Genomic DNA, 26,372 nt, shown 5'->3' with positions numbered 1-26,372 from the left:
TGTGTTCCTGAGAGAAGAGGGTAGAGCTTGTACAACTTGGCAGGAATGAAATAGAAACCATTAAGCGTGTAGTCCTTATTTGAGGTGAGGGTGCTGCATTGACCAGGTAATGACATAAATAACACCTCTTAGAGTCTTCCCTGATGCACTACAAGAATGGCACAAATGGGAAAGATTGGATGGCGTCGTTGGGATGTCACCACACTGTAGCTATGTCAGTGGAGTTCTAACTGCTCCCTCCTCAGGATTATGACCATTCTAGACCCATGCCACATTATAAAGACCATTTTAAGTTTCTAAGTTTATGTTTTTTGGTGTTTACCATGTTTATGGCACACATGCAGCACAACATCATTGCTTAGTATAGATATGATCCAATTTATCACACCACCACTTCTTTACATGAAGAAAAGCACTGCATGTGTTGTGGTGTTCATATCAACATGCCAGACTCAATAACAACATGTGACAAGTGCCAGATTGGATCTGATCAGACATAGCAATAAATCGGTTTAATCTCATCAGCCCCGTCGAGGGCGTCATCATGTGCCTGACGGGAAATTACTGACAAGACTATAGATGTGTTGAAAACCTGACAGAAGTTATAAAGTAGTATGAATGCAAAAAAAATGCCCAGTTTTCCATTTTGACCCCATTCCCACTTTGTTCTTTGATGTTTTTAGGATGTAGTGGGAACTTTATAGAGATTGATGGGGCATTATTTAGGCCACACCTCTATATTCTTACTTTTTATACCTTAAAAATTACAATCTCATTTTGTACAGCCTGTAAATCATGTATAATTTACACATTTCAATTTTAATTCTTTTTTATTTTGTTATTTCTGTAAAGAATGTGAATTTCCAGCCTATGCATTTTATTTTATTTTTATTGAAAAATTCTATTGTACTGTACCCTCTAGTGCAGTTTTATTTATACATTTTTTTCGTTGTAGTGAAATCTATTTACGGACAGTCATGTAAGCTTTTCAGTGCATGCCATACTTTTTATGGTTGTGTATGTTAAACCTAATTCAGATAACCTCTGTTTGTCTAGATGACATACTCAGAAAAAATATTTGAATCCATCTCTAAATAAACATAACTTCCCCTGCATAAAATAAACTTTGGATTTAAATGTGACCCTCATTTAGAAGAGCGTTTATTGATTAGGAGTACAAAATGACATCAAAGGACATGCATTCTGTACATGTTTTTTGTTTTCAAGGCTAAAAAAGTTCCCTTTGAAATTTAAACAATTACTTTACAAAACATATCATCAACTGACAATGTTTTCAGATCCTTCTTGTGGGATCAAAGTGAAACATTGCTGTTTGAAATCACTCACGTGATGTATTTCTCCGATCTGTTGAACTTCTTCTCCAGGTAGCGTGCTGAAGTCTTGCTGGGGATCTTGACCATGGAAAGCTCTTTATTGTAGCGGGTCATGTTGCACGGGTTTCTGCACATACAGCTGCTGCCTTCCACCGATGAAAGAGCGGCTGCAGAGAGACAATTACATTTACTTTTCAGGTGTTGATCCAGATCGACTACCATCAGTCTAAAAAAAAAAAAATCTGTTGTGGATATAATACAGTAAGAAAAGCAAAGACATAAAAAAGATTCAATTAAAGCACTAATTTAAACACTTCAGGAAGAAGTGACAGTGACTCAGCTGTTTAGATATCTAGAGGAAGTTTATTGTACCACCTGGTGTAGGTGCCAGAACAGAAAAAAAGAGTCCTGATGCATGTCTTTCCTTGAGCCTTGAGTGATGGACAGACCAGTTGAGGAGAATCAGAGCGTGAGCGTGGTGCAGTTTGTGGTGTAAAAAGCGCTTTAAGGTAAATGTGTCCTGCTTCGGTTTTTGGCTTTGTAGACGAGGCTCTACAGCAAGCCAATGGATGGAGTATAGTAATGGAGTGGTGTAGGAGAATTTTACAAAGATTGACTGCATGTCATGCGGTTATGTTCGGAATCAGTTACAGATGTTGAATAGCGCACACACAGGCAGACCAGCCAGAAGGGAGTTGCAGTAATCCAGTCTTGAAATGATTTGGGACTGAACAAGCACCTGAGAGGACTGTGTGGGTAGAAATGGACAGATCTACAGTATATACATATATGTTTTGAAGGATAAATCGAAATGAGCGTGTCAGATTAGCAATTGTGAGAGGAAACAGACAGTTGAGTGTCCATTATTTCCATCATGTTGCATGCATTGACCAAAAGTGAGATGTCCAGGAAGATCTACAGTAAGCTTGGGGATGAATCTCCTTGGATGAATAACAGGTCGGTTTAGCTGGATTCAGATTAGGATTAAGGCCTGACCCCCGTGATGAAGTATCTAACAGACATGCTTAGATCTAAGCAGATGCATGTGTGTCTAACATACGGAAGAAGAGAATGAGTTGTGATATCGGCATAGTGATGGTATGAAAACCCATGAGGATATGGTGACCTCACCAAGACAGAGAGAACCTACTTTGTTACCTGACATGACTGACATAAGACAGTGAGAAAACAGTGAGGAAAAATGTCAATGAGATGTGAGGGGAAAGAGAAAAATACAAAAGGTTACAGTAGATGAGAGGCAGATGGGTTTTACTTGAGAAAATGTGCTGAATGGCACAGACCCAGGGTATGATGTGACTGATGAGGCAGATCTTCTGCAGAAAAATACAGTCACCTCAGCTAGTCTCCGCAAGACACTGGTCTCTCTCTCTCTACCTCTCTTTCCTCTTTTAGTGTTCTGATCTACTGGTAAATTAAAAGGTTTTATAATGTTAATATACCTTGTTGCTACACTAACTAACACTGACTAATAATTAATGAAAAAAGAAATTTATATTCGGAAATATATTCACAATATACAGAATAATATATTGCATTAATATAACAACATATTAAAAAACATATTAAAAATATAAAAAAGAATTGCTGTTTTTCATACATTGAAAAATGTGTAAAAAATATATTAAAATGTATATCCTAATGTATGTAATTTAATATTCAACATATACTTCATATTATATTGAATTTATATAATTTTTGTTTACAATATACTATATGCTAATGTAGTTTGAACTAAATGGACTTTATGGGCATACAGTATATGCATGTTTTAATAAAGTAAAAATATAATAGTTTTTGTCTTCATTGCAATATGGTCCATTCATATATTGCAATATGTTAATAAATATAAGCACTGGTTTCCTATATATTAAAATGTATTATTTAATTTATTTCATTATTTTTTACTATATATTCCCATTTTTTTCCCTATTAGGGATTTGTGTGATCGCTCATTCATTTTAAACAGTTGTTGCAATTTTAGCTTTAGCTGTTTTAGCAGGTGTTGCTACTGTAGCACTGCTATGAAATCCCTGTGCTCCTGATATTGACTGATGATGGCAATGGCGTACGCATACGCGGAGGCAAATACCTGCATGAAATCCGATCTGACCATGACCGTGTAATAGAGACATATACGATCTAGAATCACATCCAGTCTGAAAAACATCAGATTCTCAAAACATGTGTGAGTTCCCCACTGTAAATAAGGAGACAGCTGTGAAGTGAAATCTGCCAAAAGAAATTTGTTAAAATAAAAATGATATATTTCTTCATTCCCCAGCTGACATTTAGAAATCGCTCACCATGAAGCATGCTGTACAACATGAAAGGTACCAGAGCGCCACTTTGTAAAGTTCAATATTTCAGCTGGGTTAAAACCCTGAGCTTTCGGGAACAATTTTATTGTACAGTACAAGCAGTCCTGTATCTTTTTTTTCATCCAAAAATGCTCTCTTTTGTCCTAAATAATGCATCTTCACTTTTTCTTATCAGGTTCTGTTCATGAATCATCTGCATGCTGGACGCATACACCATTTTCTGACATCTAACCCTTACCTCTGTTTCTAATTTGCTGAGATCTCACAAAACCTCAAGGTAAGACCTAACCTTTCTCAGTGACATTTAAAAATCACATTGCTCCTTTACCTCACCTTTTTCTTCTACCTTTTTACCTCTCATCTGTATTTTTCTTCTCTAACTGGCCTTTTATTCCCTCTGGTCCTTATGCTTGAACTGCAATCAGGAAGGGTACAAGAGGAAATGATGTATTCATGTAGGATAAAGTAGGGAAGATCATCATCATCTACACCACTTTATCCTGTATTCAGGGTCGCGGGGGGCCAGGAACCTATCCCAGGAGACTTAGGGCATGAGGCGGGGTACACCCTGGACAGGGTTGTCGAACCATCGCCTTGTTCAGGGCATGGAGAAGATGAAAACTACAGTACTGTATATCTTGTATGGTAAGGAAAGGCTAGAACACTTGGGGGGCATGCTGTTACAGGAAATTAATCAGGGTTTTAGAATTGCCTTCATCAGCCAGTTCTTCACATTGTGCCTGACGTCTCTGTTCTTACTCTGCCACATTACTCCGCCAATCTTTTCCAATTCTTCTTGACATTTTTGTTTTAACACTGTCAGATGTCTCTGTCTCTCACGCTCTCACACACACACACGGTCATTTGATCCAGAACCTGAGAAGGTCAAGACAGCAACAACACTTCTTGCCTTCGGTTCTTTTCACACTATTGATTTTGCCTTGTGGTTTGGAGTGTTACCTTGTTACAGGATTAGGTCCACATTAAGCTAATGCGTAGCCCGGGGCAGTGATGAATAACTACGACAACCCTACAATATATCATTGCACCAAATGTTTAAACATCAAACAAAATTTCCACATCTAGGTTAAAATGAACAGATGATCAGATCAGAATCACTCTAAATCAAGACCTGGTACACAGTTTTACATAAAAGAATTACCATGGTATAGGTACTGAATTATTGTGGTCTGATTGTGCCTGTACCATGATATATAGTACAAAAAGTATTTTTGACAGTAACATGGTACATACTTAGAGTATTTACTACAGTACAGTATATGGCTCTACCATAATACATACTGTACTACAGTACGAACATTGTGTCATGTTGAAGGCCGGAGGCTAATTTTAAATTAGGTTGTTTATTATTATTATTATTATTATTATTATTATTATTATTATTATTATGTTTTTTAAACACTATTGCACTATAAAAAAAAAGGAAATCGCAAACTTTCTTTAAAGCATTTGAGCTCAGCCCTTCTAGCTAACAACTTGCTATAGGCACTGATGGCTCAACCAGTTAGGGCTGTATTTTACTGATCTGAGGGTCATGAGTTCAAGCCCCAGCACTACCAAGTTGCCACTGATGAGCCCTTGACCAAGACCCATAACCCTATGTGCTCCAGCGGTGCTGTATCCTGGCTGACTCTGTATGCTGACCATGTGCAAATTGGTCAGCATACATTTTTCTGACTGGGATATGCAAAAAAAAGCTTTTTCACTGTGCCCTAAGGTATAGCACATGCACATGCAGAAGTGAAACGGATGCTCATGTTTTTTTTTATTCTTATACTACTTTGAAACAACAACAAGAAGAAAACATTCTCTTATTTAAATAACTTAAACCTTTACAAAAGCTACGCAAAAAAACGAAAAAAAAAAAAAGTATAGTATTATATTAAATCATAAAGAGCATGTATTATTTACAAAATCAAAATATACAGTATCTGAAGGGCAGTTCAGAGGTTGTGTGTATACATATACAGCCAGGCCCATAAGATTTATGACAAAGATATATATCCATTGTGGTGGTGCACAGGGGCCAAATGCCAACAGAAATATATTATACACCACCACAAATGTATTGCCAAAATATTTTCATACAAAAACAAGGTGCAAACTACTGGTTAGACTTTGGCAGATTTTTGGACCTGATGAAACTAAAATTAACTTACCAGAATGAAAAAAAAAAAGTAAGAAAAAGAAAATAAACAGCTCATGATTTGAATCATGTTTGTCAAACATGGTGAAGTCAATGTTCTGACATACAGTAAGCGTGTGTGGCTGCCAATCCACTTCACTGGTGTCTATTGAGGACCTGATTGCTGACAAAAGAAGCAGGATAAATTCTGAAGTGTCCAGGGCTATACTCTTCTCTCGGATGTGACCACATGCGGCAAAAACTGATAGAACGCTGCTTTATTATTCAGATGAATAATGACCCACATACAGTGTATATACAACATACAGTGAAAGCTACCCAAAGCAAAAAAAAAATTATATTCTTGTTTGGCAAAGTCAGTCTCCCGGTCTCAACTCAAAAGCATGCTTTTTAATTACTAACGACAGAATGTCATTATTAACTAAAAAACGACCCACAAACAAGCAGCAGCTGAAGACAGCTGTAGTAAAGGACTAAAGGACTGGCAAAACATCTCGAGGGAGGAATTTGGTCATGTCCAGGGGTTCCAGACCTCAGGAAATTGTTGAGTGCAAAAGACAACAGTGTTAAAGTCAATCCTTGTGTTTGTAATATGGTTAGTCTGTTCCGTTATTTATGATCTTCCAAAAATTCTTTTGTCGAACAAGCAAACGAACAAAGCAAAAACAAGACAAAACAGAAAAATAACATCAGTGGCTAGAGAGGTCAGATATTTCACATGCCTAGACTGTCACCAGAGGGGTATCTTTATGGATTCAGGGATGCAGCACGTACAGTAGATGCTGTAGCATGGACCAGGATCTCAAATATGGGTTTTATGCCTTACATATTATAAAAAATGCTCTTCTGGAAGCAAAGAGAATCCTCATTATTAGTATATTGTTGTGGCAAAAGAGTATATGTATGGTAAATGCTGTATATATATATATATATATATATATATATATATATATATATATATATATATATATATATAATAACTCTCTTGCCAGTTTATTAGGAAAAATACACTAATAATGTGGATTCTCTTTGCTCCCAGAAGAGCCTGGAATTTTTTATAATATGAATTTTAGAAGGCATTCACTCCTTTCTGAATGTGTGTGTGTGTGTGTGTGTGTGTGTGCACTTATATATTTTCTGATAAGGGATGCATGTGATCTTGAATAGCTTATTATACTGCAAAGAGTAGAATGAATAAGTAAATCGCAATATTAAAATTCAGAGCAGGACTCCTTTCTCTGCTCATGCAGTGTGAGGGAGGAGTTTGATTTTAAAGTGCTGTTTTACTAGTCACTAGTGTGCGTGTGTGCGGATGTGTGTGTGTGTTTCACACTTACCAAGTGCAGGTTCAGCACAGTCTTTATACTGTTCAGGAGTGCAGTACGGAGAGTCCCCTATAAAGAGAGATTTAATATTCATTTACTCTACACTTACAGCTCATGTTTTTTGTCCTCTAGCCTTCATTGTTCATCAGTACCAGTTTACGAGCACACACACACAGCAAATTTCCCAGTGCTGAATTAACACCCCACAGTGCCTACTGTATACCCCTATTTTTTGTTCGAGGAACCACCCATTATCCACCCATTGGAAAATAAAATATAGATACTACACAGCATTTCTTAAGTATTGAATCTAATCCTGAATAGTAGCAGCTAGTGACGACTGCAAGGTAAATTGCCAATGTATATAAACATTTCCCTGTAATACTACGATGACAATAAAGTATTTTTATATTGTTATGCTCATACTATGTATGGAGGGTTTTATGAAAAAGAGATATCCATTCTGACAGTTTTACGGGAAAAAAAATGTTTGCAAAAGATGCCATAAATAAATAAATAAATAAATAAATAAAATCTTAGAAACTGCTACAGAATATTTTGTGTATGGTTTCTTTCAGTCACAAGGTTGTTGGAAAGCAGAAGTGCCAGCAAACTCATGCTTTGAATGTGTACTTGTAGTGAGGTGTACTGCCAGCAAATTGGAACATGAAAAAAAAAAACAAGTGTTAAGTTTAGTTTCCATGCAAAAAATTAAAATTAAAAAGAGTTTTAAAGATCAGGACAAATATATATAAGTTTACGTTCAAAAGTTTGGGGTCACTTGCAATTTCTTTGTTTTTGTTTAGTGATTTATTTTCTACATTCTACAGCAATACTGGGGATTTCAAACCTATAGAATAAAACATATGGAATTAGGTAATTATGTAACAACAACAAAAACAACAGTTAGTTGTTATTTTAAGACACAGAGGTCAGCCTTTATGTAATAGCTCTTGCAAGAACAGTATTGTCAAGTGCATTTGCAAAATCCGTCAAGCACCATAATGGAACTGGCTCTCATGAAGGCCGTCCCAGGAGGGTGAGACCAAAACCTACCTCGTCTCTGCCTCAGACGAGAAGTTCATTTAGAGTTATCAGCCTGAAAAATGACCGATTAACAGCACTTCAGATTAGAGGCGTTATGAAGTCTTTACAGAGCAGAAGTAGCAGAAACATCTCAATATCAACTGTTCAAAGGAGATTAATGCATTTTTTGGACGCCTTCAGGATTACTTTACAATGTAGAAAGAAATAACAATCAGGAACCATCATGGAGTTAGAAAGTGACCCCAAACGTTTGAACGGCAGTGTGTAAATAAACACCACAATGTGTTTAAGATGTACAGTATGCCACAGAGAAGAATAAGATTATATGGTGCTGGTTACTTGGCATTTAGACTAATAATTTTTCTGCTACAGGATGGAGTTCTGTTGATAAATTAGTTGACATTCATATATCTAAATTCTTTAAATTAGAAAATTGGTTAAAATTATTCTTTTTAAATGAATTAAATTTAGTTGTTTTTAACACTAATGGTTTATATCTATTCATTGAAAACTAAGAACCTCTTATTTGCAATAGCGAACATTTTGACAATTTTCAAGTGAGGCATAGGATGCACATAATGTTGGTGTGATATTATAACAAGCTTTCCCTTATTAAATTAATTATGATCTATATGAAGAAAATATTTTGAATAACTATATTCATCATCAACAAACATGGGGTACACCATCAATCAGATAATGGAATATAAAACATAAAAAGTTGAGTTTGTTATGCATCATCAGCAGTGTCACCATCAGCTCCTGTGCCACCTTAGGAAATGAAGACAGTGCCTTATAATAGAAGTCCATGACTGCTGGGGAAAATGCATTGACAGTCAATAAAACATAAGCATTTGTTTTGTTTTAATTGTCTTCTCTTTTTTGGTTAATGCACTGTAGCTGCTATTCTGTTTTGTTTCACCAATTACATGACAACAAGGAGCCACGCAAATGCCTATTTATGGATGTTTTAAGGGTTGCTAAGTAATGAGAACTAATATATTTGCCAAAAAAAAACATATAAACATTATGAATATTTTTTGTGTGTGTGTCTGAGAAAAATAATAGAATATCTATCGTTTAATAAATAAATAAATAAATATATATATATATATATATATATATATATATATATATATATATATATATATATATATATATATATATATATATATATATATATATTATTTTTTATTTTTTTACAATGAAACCCTGTATCAGGATTTTAAAAAGTGTGTGACTTTTGGTATGAAATTTCTTTGTGAGATCCTTATTCATGTAATTTATTTTTATTTATGCAGCTTAATAGACTATTAGTGGAAGGAGTCTCCATTGTCAGCATTTTGTATCAATCAGAGTTAATTCATCTTTAGATATGGAAAGGATAAAGAGAGCCTGCTGAGGAATCAAAAGTATGTACTGTAGATGCCATAATTTAAGTATCAAAAGAAAATGCAGTTTTGCAGTTAATCCCCATTTTTTGTGATGATAAAACAGACTATTGGTTGGCAAATTGTGTTTAATAATGTAAGTATAAATAAAAAAGTAGTTTTATGTGGTGTCCCTTCATAGATACATGTGGGGATAAGAAATTGATTTCCTAGGCAGCTTACAAAAGGAGCTATGGCAACTGATAAAATTGCAAATGATTATACTGTAGATTATAGAGTAAAATGAAAAGAACCCTGTATCATGACACAGACATCACCATTAAATACAGCTGTCATGCCTGAGATAATTTACTGTAACACTGCAATTAAAGATAACATGGAAAAAGATGAAAAAAAAATGAAATGATGTGGATGGAGAGCGATAGAAACGAACCGGGCATGTACACCATCCTGCAGTTACAGTTCTCCACGATGTAGCGTGTCTCGCACTCGATACGGCAGGCTGTGACACTGTACACCTCGAAGAAGCCCAGAGCCTGGGACACACACTCTCCCCATGGAGGTGGCAAGTATGTCAGCTGCAGGGGAAAGAGAGAGAGAAAGAGAGAGAGAGAAAGAGAGAGAGATGAAGGCCAACGTTTAAACCAGGCATTTAATAATCTGTGGTGCTGACATGAAGGAAATAGTTATATAAAGGTCTTTTTAACTCACACACACACCTGACTCTTGAGCTACGTATGTCTTTTGGACCACAGTTAACAAAGCAGTTGCTGCCTTCCAAAGTGGAAACAAATGGTTGTGCAGATGTCATGCCACTCCTGAAAAATCGGAGCTGCTGAGATCTTTGGAAATCTTACCAAGATTGAGTGTGATTGCATAGAAGCTGATTTATGCGAATATAAATCAAGGGAAAATGGCAAACAAAGTGTTACAAAGTGTAACATAAGCTTCTTGCTAGTATTGACTTTTAAACTTGTTCAGCTAATTGATTATTAACCATTCAATCAACAGTTTGGTTTAACTCATTTAATGCATCTTTTAAATCAAAAAATGGGAAGAAATATGAGAGGAGATTTAACCCATGCGACTTGACAATCCACTAAACATTAAAGTAGGACATCAAATTGCATACTGGTAAACGTACCAAAAATAGACATATTAGTTACCATTACAACTATTAATTTTTATAAAGTCTTCTTCATCGGTTCTGTGTTATGCCAATAGTAAAGCATCCTCAGACCATTCATGTGCTTCTCAGCCAATACAATTTTTCATAAGACTACAGCCATGAATGAAGAGTGGCACTAAAACATCCTGCAACCGCAACTTCTCTTAACCATCCAAGAACAATTTGGTGACAAACAATACCTTTTCCAGCATGATGGAGCACCCTGCCCTGAGGCAAAAGTGATAACTAAGTGATTTCTGCCCTGAGGCAAAAGTGATAACTAAGTGATTCAGGGAACAAAACATTGAAATTTTAGGTCCATGACCAGGAAATGTAGAGGTCTTTTTGCAAAAACCTAATTTAATTGACAATAAAAGCTTTTAACACTGATTAAATACTTGTAATTATACTTCAGTATCACTCACTCATCTTCTATATCGCTTTATTCTGTATACAGAGTTACGGAGACCTAGGGCTTATCCCAGGAGGCTAAGGGCACAAGGCAGGGTACACCCTGGACAGGGTGCCAATCCATCACAGGACACACACATTCACATATTACGGGCAATTTGGGATCGCCAATTAGCCTAACCTGCATATCTTTGGATTATGGGAGGACACCAGAGTACCCGGAGGAAACCCACCAAGCACAGGAAAAACATGCAAAGAGAGACAGGAATTGAGCCTGGCCGGGAATCGAACCTGGACCCTGAAGGTAAAAGGCGACAATGCTAACCACTACACCACCATGCCGCCTATACCTTACAGTATACTGAGCTATGATCCGATTGGTCAGATGTTAAAACACTTGATGTTACCTGAAGCTTAGTTTACCCTGCAGGCATTAAAAAATAATAATATATTAAAGAATCTCGTTCTGCCTTCCTGGCAGTCACTTCCCATAGAGATCTATGTAAATTGTTTACTGATGGCTTAAAACTGTAAAAGCAAGAAAGTGATTTTGGTGTTTATTTAAAATTATGCAAAACTCAGGCAATACAAAAGAAAGGACTCCATCTATTTTTCTCTTGAGAATAGATTTAGCTTCTCTCTCAATTTCTGCTTTGGGATTTTACTTCTTAGGAATGATGATCACATTAAAAGAATTATATATATATATATATATATATATATATATATAATTCTTTTATATATCACACTGTGTCCTAATTTTTGTTTTTTATAGTGGCTTCTATGCTAATCTTTGAATACATTCTTATAATACAGTGTAAAATTACCTTTTGCGCTCGTTTGGTTTTTAGCTACATGACAGGACTTGAACATTATATACTATAGCTTTATGCTAGCTTTGTTTACTGTATATGTTCAAGTCAGCTTCTTACTTATACAGTAATTAGCTCAGGAGGGCATGAGGCAGAGCACAATCTATTGCCGGGCACACAGACATACACACTTGCACACATTACTGGAAATTCGGGAACGTCAATTAGCCTAATCAGCATGTCTTTAGACTGTGAGAGAAAACCGGAGTACTTAGAGGAAACCCACCAAGCATGGGGAAAACAGGTAGACTCCATGCACACAGAAGCGGGAATCAAATAATCACAATAATAATAATAATAATAATAATAATAATAATAATTCTTACAGCCTGGTTCACTTATTATAAAATTACGCAACAAATATATTTTATTATATATATATATATATATAATTATTATACATCAAAACAACAGATCTGGTTAATGACCTTTTTGCTTTTTGCAACAAGTTTCATTTCCAATAGCACAAAAAGTCTGATGTTACATTGTTTTGAGAAACAAGTTTTCGGTGTCAAGATGTTTACAGTATAATCGACAGTGCATACACGTAGACATATACGTTAATGATACCATTGATGCCATGTGGCGCCCCATGTGAGTGTGAGTAGAAAAACTAGTGCATCCCATCCCCAGATTAAAGAACCAATATCCAACCTGATGCTTATCAGAAAATGATATCTGCAGGGGAAATGAGATTTAGCCATCACTGCCAGAGATTAAATCAAAGCTAGGTATGTCAGCTGAGAAACATGACATGACTTATGGATTATCCTATTAGCCTTGGCATGACATGAAAAAACAGCAGTCAGATTATTACATTTAGCTCAAATTCAATACTAAGTGCTTTAGCCAGAAGATTGCAACGCTTTGAGGTTATAGCAAAGCCAAATTACTTTCAAAACACAGGCAGCCTGAAATTTCCTTATGTGGTCAATTATGTCTAATGTGAGCAATTGGAAGTTTTGTTGGAGCTCCCTAAAATATGATTATACGCTTTAATTATGCATGTTGGTGGGAAAATCATAAAAAATATATAGTAGAGATATTTAACAATTTATATGTAACAAAAGAGATTTTGTATAAATATTTAAATTACATAGTTCAGTTATAAATTAGTCCTTTGTATCTAAATTACCCTACAGTACCTACAAGTTAACCATGACAGTAAGAAATTCTGAATAAATATGGTTGTACTGTATACATTTAAACAACAAAGAGTACAATTAAACCAAAAATAATAATAATTTAAAAAATGTGATGTAAATTATAAATGGGTTGTACACTCTAATATTCAAATCATTAATGTACCTATACTTATAATGTGCTAGGAAGACAACCGGAGAACACAAGGGAAACCCACCAAGCACGAGGAGAGCTGGCAAACTCCATGCACACAGACCCAACGCGGGAATCGATCCCAGGACCTGGAGGTGCTAACGACTAAGCCACCGTGCAGCCAGATAAGTCTGCCAGTGATTCAGCGGTACGGACATCTAGAGGAAGTTAATTCCACTGCCAAGGTGTCAGAACAGTCTAAGAAATTTATATAAATTCAAACTAATACATTTACATTTACATATTTGGGAAATGATCTTATCCAAAGCAACTTACAAAAAGTACTTTGAAGTTTCCATCATTTAATGAATACTTACACTTGTATACAAACGCAGTTGGAAAGGTTATTTATTTATTGGGTAATAGGGGGATTAGTCCAAGTACTGAAAAAACGCATACGTCTTGAGTATAAAGTTACAGAATCAACAGTATAAAAGAATAAATATGGAATACAGCTTAAAGATATAATAAGATTATAAGTAATAATTGATATACAGCGCATCCGGCGAGTATTCACAGCGCATTCCTTTTTCCACATTTTGTTATGTTACAGCCTTATTTCAAAATGGAATAAATTTATTTCTCAGAATTCTACACACAACACCCCATAATGATAATGTAAAAAAAGTTAGCTTGAGGTTTTTAATTTTAATTTATAAAATAAAAAAACAAAAACAAGTTTTCATCCAGGATGTCTCTGTACATTGCTGCAGTCATCTTTTCCTTTATCCTGACTAGTCTCCCAGTTCCTGCCACTAAAAACCTCCCCATAGCATGATGCTGCCACCAGCATGCTTCACCATAGGGATGGTATTGGCCTGCTAATGAGCGGTGCCTGGTTTCCTCCAAACATGACATCTGGCATTCACACCAAAGAGTTCAATCTTTGCCTCATCAGACCAGAGAATTTTGTTTTTCATGCTCTAAAAGTCCTTCAGGTGCCTTTTGGCAAACTCCAGGTGGGCTGCCATGTGTCTTTTACTAAGGAGTTGCTCCGTCTGGCCACTCTAAAATAAAGGCCTGACCTAGAGATTGCTGCAGAAATGGTTGTCCTTCTGGAAGGTTCTTCTCCCTCCACAGAGGACCTCCTGAGCTCTGACAGAGTGACCATCAGGTTCTTGGTCACCTCCCTGTCTAAGGCCCCCCCCCCCCCCGATCGCTCAGTTTAGATGGCCGGCCAGTTCTAGGAAGAGTCCTGGTGGTTTTGAACTTCTTCCACTTACGGATGATGGAGGCCACTGTGCTCATTGGGACCTTCAAAGCAGCAGAATTCTTTCTGTAACCGTCCCCAGATTTGTGCCTCGATACAATCCTGTCTCGGAGGTCTACAGACAATTCCTTTGGCTTCATGCTTGGTTTGTGCTCTGACATGAACTGTCGACTGTGGGACCTTATATAGACAGGTGTGTGCCTTTCCAAATCATGTCAAATCAACTTAATTTACCACAGGTGGACTCTAATTAAGCTGCAGAAACATCTCAAGGATGATCAGGGGAAACAGGATGATCAGGGGAAACAGGATGCGTCTGAGCTCAATTTTGAGCTTCATGGCAAAGGCTGTGTGTAGAATTCTGAGAAAAAAATAATTCTTTAATCTATTTTAGAATAAGGCTGTGACATAACAAAATGTGGAAAAAGTGATGCGCTGTGAATACTTGCTGGATGCACTGTAATATTATGGAGTAAATTAATAAATTCTTCCTTTATAATGAGTTTAATAAAGCTGACAGTACTCTCTTACCTAAAACCAAATAACAAATAAGTCCGTTAAGCACCATGAAACTTTTCTTTGCAATACAGTTCGACCTAACCTGTACAATCTAACCTGTATCCTTTATCACTTCACAGCGGGAGACCAATCCACTCTGCTTTATTCCTCTCAGCTCAGTTTCAGTCATGCATTATGCAGATTTAGACGGTTGAGTCACCGGTTTAATAAAACCTTTGAAGCTTCGCACTGACCTGCCCACTCACTGTGTCTCATGACTCAATTATGCCATATTTAAAGAAGGATAAGGTCAATATGGCAACTCCACAAACACACACACACACACACACACACACTGGATTGTTAGACTTTCAAATCAGATCCCACTTCATGCTCAGCCCTAAGACATTTTTTAATCATAAATTTAGGGCCACGACTTCTCACTGCTCATTGTTCAGGTACACACACACACACACACACACACACACACACACAAAGCATCAAATATTTATATAGATAAAAAATAAAGCAGTGTGTGTGGATTTCAGGCATTATTAATGTGGTACAGTATGGGCTTGAACATTGTAGGTGACAAATAAAAGAAAAACACGGCCTCTATACGCTGTGGAATTTTGGGGGCCCTCCTTTTTGCTGTCACATCTTGACTTCTGCCTTTAGAGAGAAGCGTCACTTCGAATCAATACAAAGCCGTCCTGACTGATGACCCTTATTCTGTGATAAAACATTTCTATCCTATTGTTCATTGGCTCCTGCGGGATGACCCCGCCCCTTATTGACAGGCCAACAGGGCTGCTTTAATGAGGATAAGAATGATACCATATGTTATAGTTGTCAGAGTCAACAATTATACACCTATGGGAGATTTAGGACCAGCGTGTTAGACAGTTTCACCGATTATCATCAACACAAAAATAAATGAAAAATAACACTTCGGTACAAATCTAGAGACCTGTATAATCTTAAGGTGTCAAGGTGCATTCAAATTGTTCTAGTAACATGTGTTATGCTGCTTTTCCACATCCTTCCTCCTTTAATCTGTATATGTACAATAGTCACTCTGGCTGTAGAATATATTTTGATTACCTTTTAGGAAAACTTTTGTATTCCCATTGAAAAAAAAAAAAGGTTTACCCTAAACTACGAGGCATGAATGCACCGCTGTCTTCACTTCTTTATCAGAAGTAAATCTATGTCCTTATAGGGCTGCATTCAGAGACAGATGAAACAAGATCAGGACTATAAGGGGGTATTTTTCAACCCCTCAAAATAAGGTTTTGTGTGGCTAGACAAGTGTGGACGTTTCTCATCAGCTTTGGGAGTGAACGGGCTTCCAGGTCCTTCTACTGTAGATTGCTGACACTTGTGCGACCTTTTTTGACCTGACCTTCTCTAGCCATTCATTCACTGTACACTTCTTCATGACAAGAAGAAGATTTTTTGACTTACCCTCATAGTTTTCCTGTAACAAACTTTTTTTTTTTTTATTATTATTTGCTGAAACTACATTTTAGCCGCTTTGGCAGCAGAAGTAAGGAACATCTTTTCTGCTGTTTCATAGCTGTAAATTATTTTCGGTGTGGTTTATAACGTCTTCTGATAAGCCGTCTGTCCTTTACAGCACAATTTAAATAAGAGCCAGCTACCAAGGAGAGCCAAGTGCTCTCTTTTTGTAAATGGTAAAAGAAAAAATTTTGTTAGGAATAAAGTGACATTTAAAGGCTTTTTTAGTAAGAACATCAGTCCTGCTTCCCTGGTAACCAGCAGGTTAGAATGGCAGGCCAATTAAATGCAACAGGGCAGCAGGGTAACCGTGTCCACTCCAGACTCTCTCTAATTAAATGCTTTTCAACAGAGCTAAAGTGCATAAAAGGAACCAAAATCATTTCTTTTGAAAGATTTCGAAAAAAAAAGAATAGACTTCAAGAGCTCAATTCACAGTAATGGTTTGGAAATGGTCTCTGGCCATGCCATACAGAGCTGTGTATTCCTATTGCTCAGGTTGCAATCAGTTACTGTCAGACTGGAGCAGTGGACACACTAGTATAAATCACAAGCTTACACTGTACCATATAGTGTTTTATGACTCTGTTACAGTGTATAACTTTGTAGAACAAAAAATAGTTTAGGGCAGGGGTGGATAGGCAACAAAAAGCAGCCTGGGAATTTGCTATAAGGTGACCCCAACTTGACCTTGTGCAACATGTTTGTTCAATTATAAAACGCAACCTGTTCATTCATAGTTACTGTTTGTGTTCGATTAATTCTTAAAATGATCAAAGTTTTTCTCCTCTGTTTGTGTGTGCAAAAAGTAAAAATAAAAAATCTTAATGTACTTAATGCAATGATCATCTGGCAACTTAATTCAAATTAAAATTTTATTTGTCACATAAAATATACAGTCATACACAGTACGATATGCAGTGAATTGCTTAGACAACTGCTCGTGACCTAAAAACAAAAGATATATATATATAAATTTCTATATTGTGTATTTTTTGTACAGTTATTTTATTTTTATTTTTAATTTTATTTTATTCTTTCCTAGTTAAATTTCCCCTTTATTTTTTAATTTTCATATTTATTTCCTTTCCTATTCAAATTCTTTTGTTTTTAGGTCACGAGCAGTTGTCTAAGCAATTCACTGCATATCGTACTGTGTATGACTGTATATTTTATGTGACAAATAAAATTTTAATTTGGGTTTAATCTTCTTCTGGAGAATAATTTAACAGAAGACCATATTTAGGGTGTGAACTAATTTAGAGTATACGGCATCCTGAGAAAACACTTCACATTGCCAAAGCTCCATTCAAGCTATATTCTAAGAAAGCTTAATTGTTCTTTACCTGGAAGAAGTTTCTAATTTGCCTGTATTTTAAACTGAAGTAAAGTTTTAGCATTTAAACCCCAAAGTAAAAACGAAAGATGTTACATTTCAAGATTTCTATTCTCTCCATCAGGATGAGCCATGTACCTTAAAGCAAAACTACGTTCGGGAAATAAAAAATGCTTAATGAAAAGTTCACGGCAAGAAGTGCTTTCTTAAATCTCATCTACATCATCTAAGTTTTTGTCTCAACACCGGAGGTGCAGAATTTTAACATCATCATCTCTTCATCCGACTGCTTTTGGTGCAATTTAACACTGATAGGAAATAACCACTGTGTCATTTTCTCACTTCTGTAGTGCTGGGGAAGTTTATTGCTGGCAAGAACATTTGTCAAAAACCTGTCAGAATCTTTTCTCATAATGTTTGGCTATTTTCCCGATTTCAGCCACAGTGACAAATGACAGTGATGCAATTTACATACTCAGACCCAGAGTCATAATAGAAAGCCTCATCGAGGTGCTGAAAGACTGTCAAAAACAAGACATTGAAAAAGGGACGAAAATTTAATCTACGTGCGGGAAGTCTTATACTCTGCTTTGGTTGTAAATTATTGTAAAGAAAATTTCTTTGCTGATATTGAATTCACTGTCAACACACAGCTATCTCTCTCTCTCATCATCATCATCATCATCATCATCATCAACCATCAATACACTTGATGTGAAGTAACTAGATGAGACATTTCACAAACCATAATTCTCAGTAATAATAATAAAAAATTATGAGCAATGATTTATTACAAAATAATCAATTTAGAATTATTATTATTACTCTTGTACATCATCAAGTCTATTTTTATCATTTTTGTCAAGAAAGTGGTACTGAAGAAAACAATCTGGCAACCTAGATGACATGGACTGTATTCAAGTCTGAACAGTAAACTAAGCAGCTGCAAGATAACTCTAAATAAAGAACTTTGAAACAGTTAATATATTTTAGATTATGTCACCAACTTTGATGTTGACCCAGACTAACGGTTACTTAACAGATGCTAGCTAAATAATGAACACCAGCATTGTGTAACATTTATGCCATCGAGGGTTCCAATCAGCAATTTGTGTTAAAGTTTTAAATTAATATATATCTTATCCAGAGCAACTTACAGTACAAAAGTGCCTTTAAGTTTCCGTCATTGGTTAGATCCTTATGCTGGTTACTAGGTTACTAACTAAGTACAGTCAAACACTGTTGGGAAGGTTTTTTTTTTTTTTTTTGTGGATTCCCCCAAATACCTAAGGTAGGTCTTTAGTCAATGTTTGAACATTGCCAGTGATTCATCTATAGGACCTTCTTTTCACCACCTACTGTAGGTGCTAGGGCAGAAAACGGTGTAGATGCATGTCTTCCTCAATCTTTGTGAGATGGTGTGACCAGTCGAGCAGTGTTGAGGATTCGTAGGGAATGTGGTGCGGTGCTTGGTGTGATTAGAGCTGACAGGTAAGTGGGTGCTGGGCCCATAATTTGCCCGCATTTTGACACACAATTTGATGTGTGCAGCTACAGGACGCCAGGGCAAGGAGCGGATTTGTGGACTGTTGTGGGGTGATGTGGGAGAACTTGGGAAGGTTGGAAAACAAGATGTGCAGCTGAATGCTGGATCAGATGCAGAGGACGAATGGTGGACAGAGGCAGACCTGCCAGGAGTGAGTTATAGTCCAGTAGTCTAGTTTGGAAATACTAGTACCTAAGTACTCTGTGTATACAGAAATGGGCAGATTTTTCTGATGTTGTAAAGAAGAAATTGACAAAAGTGTGTAAGGTTAGCACAAAGTTTAATCTTCATGCTGTTGTACTGAATATGAGGACTGATATGCACTCCCTGTCTCCCTTGTATGATATCATTTAAATGAAGGATACCAGTAGTGGTTAATTAAAAGATATCCAACATGAGGCTGTGAATGGTGGAATCCAACATTTACATCCAATGAGTTATGTTAATTCTCAAAGCTTTATTTAATTTATTCACACATTCAACATTGGTGAATGCAAGTATCCATTGTTTCCTTCCTTAAAGAAGCAGCATTACTTATTAAGTATTAACTGTGTTGTTAATAATCTGTAATAAGGTTTATACACACTGAAGTATTTCAAGTAAGGTTTAAAAAAAGGTTTGAAAAAATGTCAATTAACTATAGTGTTATGCAAACTTCTATAAAGATAAAACTGAGATTACAATTTATATTTTTAACCTGATTTACTTTGTCTGTCTCTCCATCTAAATAAATACCAGCTTCAATCTGCATCACTACAGACCTAGGGCAGACATTCAATTCCCCACTTTCATTCTTTTTCCTACTGAATCTCCTTTCCTCATTCTGTCACTGTGGGTTTTAAGCAAAGCTCCATCCATGACTCATTTCTCCCTCTGGATACACCATCACGGCTAATGATAATTGGTTGGCAATTGACCTTTCTGGTTGCAAAATAGCTAAATAATAATTAAAAGGAGGAAAAACATACTAGACTATCAGCCTTATCTCCCTGTGCTCTGGTGTACAGATGGTTTTCTTTTCAATAAAGTCTATCTAATTAATGTGTCACATTTGGTGTCCAGTAATTGTATACCCCCTTCTTTGCCATCTTTGAAATGTTGATCATTCTGCATCTGACTGAAAAACTGTTATCTCGGCTCTGAACATGAACAAATAGGCTAGGTAATTATGGCACTACCAACTGGTTCGCATTATATGAGCTCATCGTCAATTCTGGCAAGTTCAAATAATTTCATGCAAATAGATTTTTATTAAATATTTCACATCTAAAATACGTATACGGCACAACATCTACTACTACGACTACTTCAACTACTTCAACTAGTACTACCAATAATAATAATAATAATAATAATAATAATAATAATAATAATAATAATAAATTATTAAAAAAAATCAAAGACTGGAACAAATTAGCTTGTCAGATAAAACAGTGATCTATCAATGGTAACTCTCTTGCCATCAAAATGTAACATTGCTAATGATTGCATCATCAAATATGTTGTGATGCAATTACTTTTGACAGACTGAATAAACATGTTTATGTAACATGTTTTTTTTTATAACATACATTTTTTTTAAGTCCCTGCCTCTGTCAGATATCCCATGCAGAAAAAAGAATGATAAAGTTGTTTTCCATGTTTACATAGAGGTTCTTTTATCTTCTCAGTTGGAGACAGCCTTTAGTTGTTTTCTTAGAAAGACTGCATTTGATTATGAGAGAAGACAACTGATACAATGATGGAAAGAGAGAGAGAGATGGAGAGAGAAATCAGCTTGGTGATGCTGTAAAAAGGAATAGTCATGAGCCAGACAGCCACAAAAAAATCCATTTAATCAACAAAGAACCCCCCCCCCCTCCATTCTACCACCATTTAATCATCCCACCACCCAAGCACTACTTCATAACCACCTCATCAACGTTGAAACATCCCCCATAACTAAACCACCTGAACACTACTGACCCAACTTACTAATGCACCTTTACAATATGTACAGTATATTTATCTACCCCATTGATTTTTTTATTCACCTATTTGCACCTAAAGTAACTAGTCCACCCATCTGTCCATCTAGGAAACCTTGGTAGAAAGGTGGAAACTAGGGACTTTTACAAGAATAGACTTCTGATCAGCATTCAAATGCGCATTCAGACAGTACGGGCAATTTTGGAAACGGCAATTAGCCTAACCTGCATGCATGGCTTTGGACTCTGGGAGGAAACTGGAGAACCCAGACGTAACCCACTAAGCACAAGGAGAACATGCAAACTTCATGCACACAGACCCTAAGGAGAGAATCAAACCCAGACCATGTAGGTGCAAGGTGACAGTGCTAACCACTAAGCCACCGTGTTGCCAAAGTAACTTGTCAACCTGCAACAATCTCATCACCTACTGTATTTGCCACACTACCACTCGAATATTTAATCATCACTGACCCACACACCTTCCTACCACTGAACTGCTTTCTATCGCCAAAACACAGCATCACCTCATTACCGCTTAACCAACCTCGCTATCAATGATCACCATTGCCACCATCAACACAAATCAACATTTAGCTAAAATACGCCATTTAAATTAGCATCTTACAATAAATCAACCACACAGACCCAAATTTCTATGCCTCTTGGTGTGATATCAAAATATTACTATAAAAAATTTTTTCACAGTAGGCTCCAGCTCAGGTTTGTCAGGCAAATTTTACTGCAGCAATTTTTTGGTAAATATTGTTTTGGTAGAACAACAGGTGTCACTAGATCTGCATGTATAAAATAAGTAGCATGACAGCTTAACGCGCGAAGGAGTCAAATGTCCACAATAAGGACCATTAGCAAGATGAGGCAGGAAAAATAAACAGCCCATAACACGCTGACATTACAAGGTTAAACTGCACAAATTGTTAGGTACCTTATGATGTTTAGCGGCCCTGATCAGCATGAGCTATTAGTGGGCAACCATTAGCCATGCTGGTGTGAAATTACTCATTAGTGTGGAAAGCGGTGAACAAGGCCATGGGTCTAAAATGTTGAGCCGTTTTCATACAAACGAAGCAAATGGCAGTTAAACGTCTGGCATTGAGACAGCCGAGTGCAAGGTCACAGAAAGACATCATGCAAGCACAAAGAGTCTAGAGAAAAGCAGATAGAAAGAAAAAAAATTGAAGGACATATTCGCTTGAAAATCTCTATGCTGGGCAGCTGATTGATAAAAAAAAAAAAAAAAAAAAACATAGCACAGAATGAGATCAACACAAAAAGACTCTCAGTCTCAACAGACAAACTATATATAAATATATATCACAGCAAAGACAACCAATTAATCCTGAGAGATGATAGGGAACATGATTTGTCATTACTCACCCGCTGTTCCTGAGTGGCTACAAAGGTTTGGAACCCTGGAGCCACCCCAAAGCCCAGCTCATGTACGAACGGAGGCTCGGCTTGACTGTGGATCTGCACCCTCACGCCTGCCTCAAACGCTGTCTCCTCTGTACAAAGAAAAGTGACGGAGAGAAAAGGGGAACCGTGAGGAATAAATCTGTCCTGAACACATTGAGGATAAACTGGAATGCAGATGGAGCACCAAACCTCCTCAACAAACATTTAAACAAACGATGAAAAGTTAATACCAAAAATAACTGCAGGTCCAAACAGCTCTAAGAGACCCCTTTTGATTTCGGCACATTTTCATAGTTAGGGGCAGACTTGACCTTATCACAACAGAAACATGGCAAAAGTCGTTTCCTTGAGAGTTTAAAACAACCAGGCAAAACAACATTTATCAGATTGCTAAGTAACCACTGGGATAAATGTAACACTTTAAAACTTGATAAAGTTACTTGTTAGAAATGTTCTATTTTTTCCTACTTTGTAATATCTTATTACTCCTGTTTATGCTTGCAAAAAAGCTTTGGTGGCTGTTTTATCGCTGTTTTTTAGTGGATCCTTCAGCCTTTCCTAATGACCACATAACAAGGCCTCCAGGGAAAAAGTTGAGCTAATAAAATGTTAAAACGACCCTTAAAATAGAAACAGAGATTTATGGTGAGAATGAATCAGCAAGTGCATTTTAAAACACTATTCGACTTTTTTTTTTTTTAGTATCAAGATTTTCAAGGCTGGAGACAGAACATCACATCAGATGAACGGCTTTTTTTTTACACATTCAGAAGCTTTTGATGTGCACAGGACCCACTGAGTCAGCAGGCGTCTTTGGAGAGGCTGCGGCAGGAAAACGTGTCCACAAAGGTGCCCAAGACACACATCAATGTCCAGAGCAATGATGCAAGTATAACATGATCTAACGCTCACTGGGGCTAATAAATAAAGGAACAAATTGATGTGCAGAGATCAGGAAGATTTTTCTGTATATTTTCTTTGTGTATTATGAACTAAGGAGAGAAAAAAGATTTATCTTACCTGCCGGATTTAGATGACTAATGAGGGGCTTTAGCCTTGAGGTGACATGAGGAAGGAACCAGATTTACTCTGTAAATGCAGTTTGTCAAACTGTGTACTGTATACCATATACTAATCACCTGCCTGATCGTCTGTCATCATCCGCACCTGTTTCTCACTGGCTCATGCCTTGAGTTAGATGGGTTTTATGCTTGAATAGTTATAGGTGATTCACTAGGCTGAAAATGAGAGACAAAAATTTGCCAAAAATGAGGAAGCCTGGAGAACTATTCATCCAAACTACATTAAAAATACAAGAAAGTCTGTGTCTTCGGAAGCAAAATATGAAGAATTTGAGGGGATTCAGAACTTTCGCACAGTACTCTATGTTGCTAAAATAAAAACGAATATGCATATAAAGTATATTCTATACATACTGTATACAGTAGTCCTAAATTAACATGAATGCCCCAGATGTGATTATTTCGGGCCAGGCAATGTGCTGTGTATTAAACCCCCAAAAAATCAAATTAAGTCCATTTATGTTCCAGGTTTTAACACTAGTCCAAGGGAGGGATACGAGGACTGTCCAGGAAGCATCCAGCCATGTAATAACTGGATTACATACAGTATAATAAACTCCTAAATATCGCCCGTCTCTGTCGATTGCAGCCTGTACACTTTCAACATTCTGAGGTGTTCTGCTTATTGCAGGCTTTCCAGAACATGGATCACTTTCAACAGATTCTCGACCATCTCCAAGGCATTAGCGCTGCACTTTTATTCATGCTGCACTCAATGAATCGTCCCCGAAAGGCTTCTGAATCATCCGAATAGTTTCCGCGGGTGAACGTACCAGCTTAACGCAAAATTTGATGCAGATTTTTTGCTCTACTCGTTCAGTCATTTTGAAAGCCATGGTACACAACAAGGGCTGGACTTTTTTTTATTCCGATCCTCATAAATACAATGCATAGAATTTATGCAATGCTCATCCTGGAAATACAGCACCAGTCAAAAAGTTTCGACACGTTTGCATTTATTTTTCTACATTTTAAAACAATACTGGAGAGTTAAAGACTATGAAATAACACATATGGAATTAGGTAATTAAGTAACAACAACAGTTAGTTGTTATTTAGGAATAATATTAAGATATTAATTTTAGAAATTAGATATTAAAATTAGATATCTTGATATAGATTTATAATCTTGGTTTGTGTTATTTAAGTGTTTTTATTTTTTTCCCTTTTTCTTCTTTTACATTGAAATATTTGTGCGTAGTGCTGCTTGTAAGGGACTGAGAATAACATAATTTCAATTCTCTCTATATATGCCGTACATGTAGCAGAATCGACAATAAAGTTGACTTTGACAAAACCCATCAAGCTCCATGATAGAACTGGCTCTTATGAAGACCTTCCCAGGAAAGCAACAACCAAAAACGTACCTCTGCTGCAGAGGAGAAGTTCATCTAGAGTCACCAGCCTCAGAAATCAGCACTTAACAAACAACATCCCAGATTAAAGCCGCTATTACGGCTTCAACATCTCAATATCAAATGTTCAAAGGAGATCATTGCATATTTTGGATGCCTTCAGTGTTGTTTTACAATATAGAAAGAAATAAAAATAAGAAAAGACCTAAACAAAATGGAAAACATCTATATATATATTTTTTATGTGCTAAATGCTGATGCTGTTAAAATTCAACAATTTTCCAGAACCCTGTTTATGGATCTTGTGAGTACATTGTTTTTTTTTTTTTTTTTTCAGATCCCACTGAAGTTGCCTCATGACTAAAGTCTGGTTCATGTCGTGCAGCTCTAACAGCTCTCAATGCTGATCGCGACTGGCATTAAACACCCCTCTCCAGCCCTGCGGTGTCTTTCTTCATCCCTCTCTCTCGCTCGTGCTCTCTCTCTCCCCATCTTTGACATTTCAGCTTTCTCTCACCCTTAGCTCTGAGAGCTGTCATATCTTTTTTTCCTGGGAATCTGCCACCTTATATTATCTCTCAAGCTGTGTCATGAGCTGCATTAGGCTGCAGCACGGAAAGAGGAAGAGACACACAAACCAAATACGTGCACACACACACACACACACACACACACACACACACACACACACACACACTATCTATATTTATCACACTGTCAAGCACTGATGCAGAACTCACTGTCCTCAGTAAACACGTTAGTGACAGTAAGCTAACAAATGTTGTTTTTTTTATCCTTAAACATGGATTAGAGCGAAATAACAGAAATACTGCAGTAGGTCACAGAGTTGTGCTTAAAAGTTTGCATACCCTGGGAGAATTTGCAAAATACGTACCATTTCACACAAGAAAACTATTTTATTATATTTCGTATAGGACTAAAGTTCACATGCACGGCATAATAAAATGGCACAATAATCAAACAAAACATGACAATAAAGAAAATGAGGAAATACGTGCAGTCTTTTGTAA

At 36.6% G+C, this 26,372-nt stretch overlaps 1 protein-coding gene across 1 annotated transcript in view; it reads right to left on the bottom strand.

Moving 5' to 3' along the window:
• Positions 1-26,372, bottom strand: part of asic2 (acid-sensing (proton-gated) ion channel 2) — a 160,161-nt gene that overhangs the window by 8,618 nt on the left and 125,171 nt on the right. The window contains exons 3-6 of the mRNA XM_053514769.1: positions 22,866-22,993; positions 10,037-10,181; positions 7,178-7,234; positions 1,348-1,501 (exon numbers count right to left, since the gene is read on the bottom strand). Coding sequence (XP_053370744.1) covers positions 1,348-1,501; positions 7,178-7,234; positions 10,037-10,181; positions 22,866-22,993 — 484 coding nt within the window. The remainder of the gene's footprint in view (positions 1-1,347; positions 1,502-7,177; positions 7,235-10,036; positions 10,182-22,865; positions 22,994-26,372) is intronic.

The sequence above is a fragment of the Clarias gariepinus genome, chromosome 16, assembly GCF_024256425.1.
Source record: "Clarias gariepinus isolate MV-2021 ecotype Netherlands chromosome 16, CGAR_prim_01v2, whole genome shotgun sequence".
NCBI classification, from domain to species: Eukaryota; Metazoa; Chordata; class Actinopteri; order Siluriformes; family Clariidae; genus Clarias; species Clarias gariepinus.
Note: the sequence above shows the minus strand (reverse complement) of the source record. Positions and strands in the feature narration are given on the sequence as shown.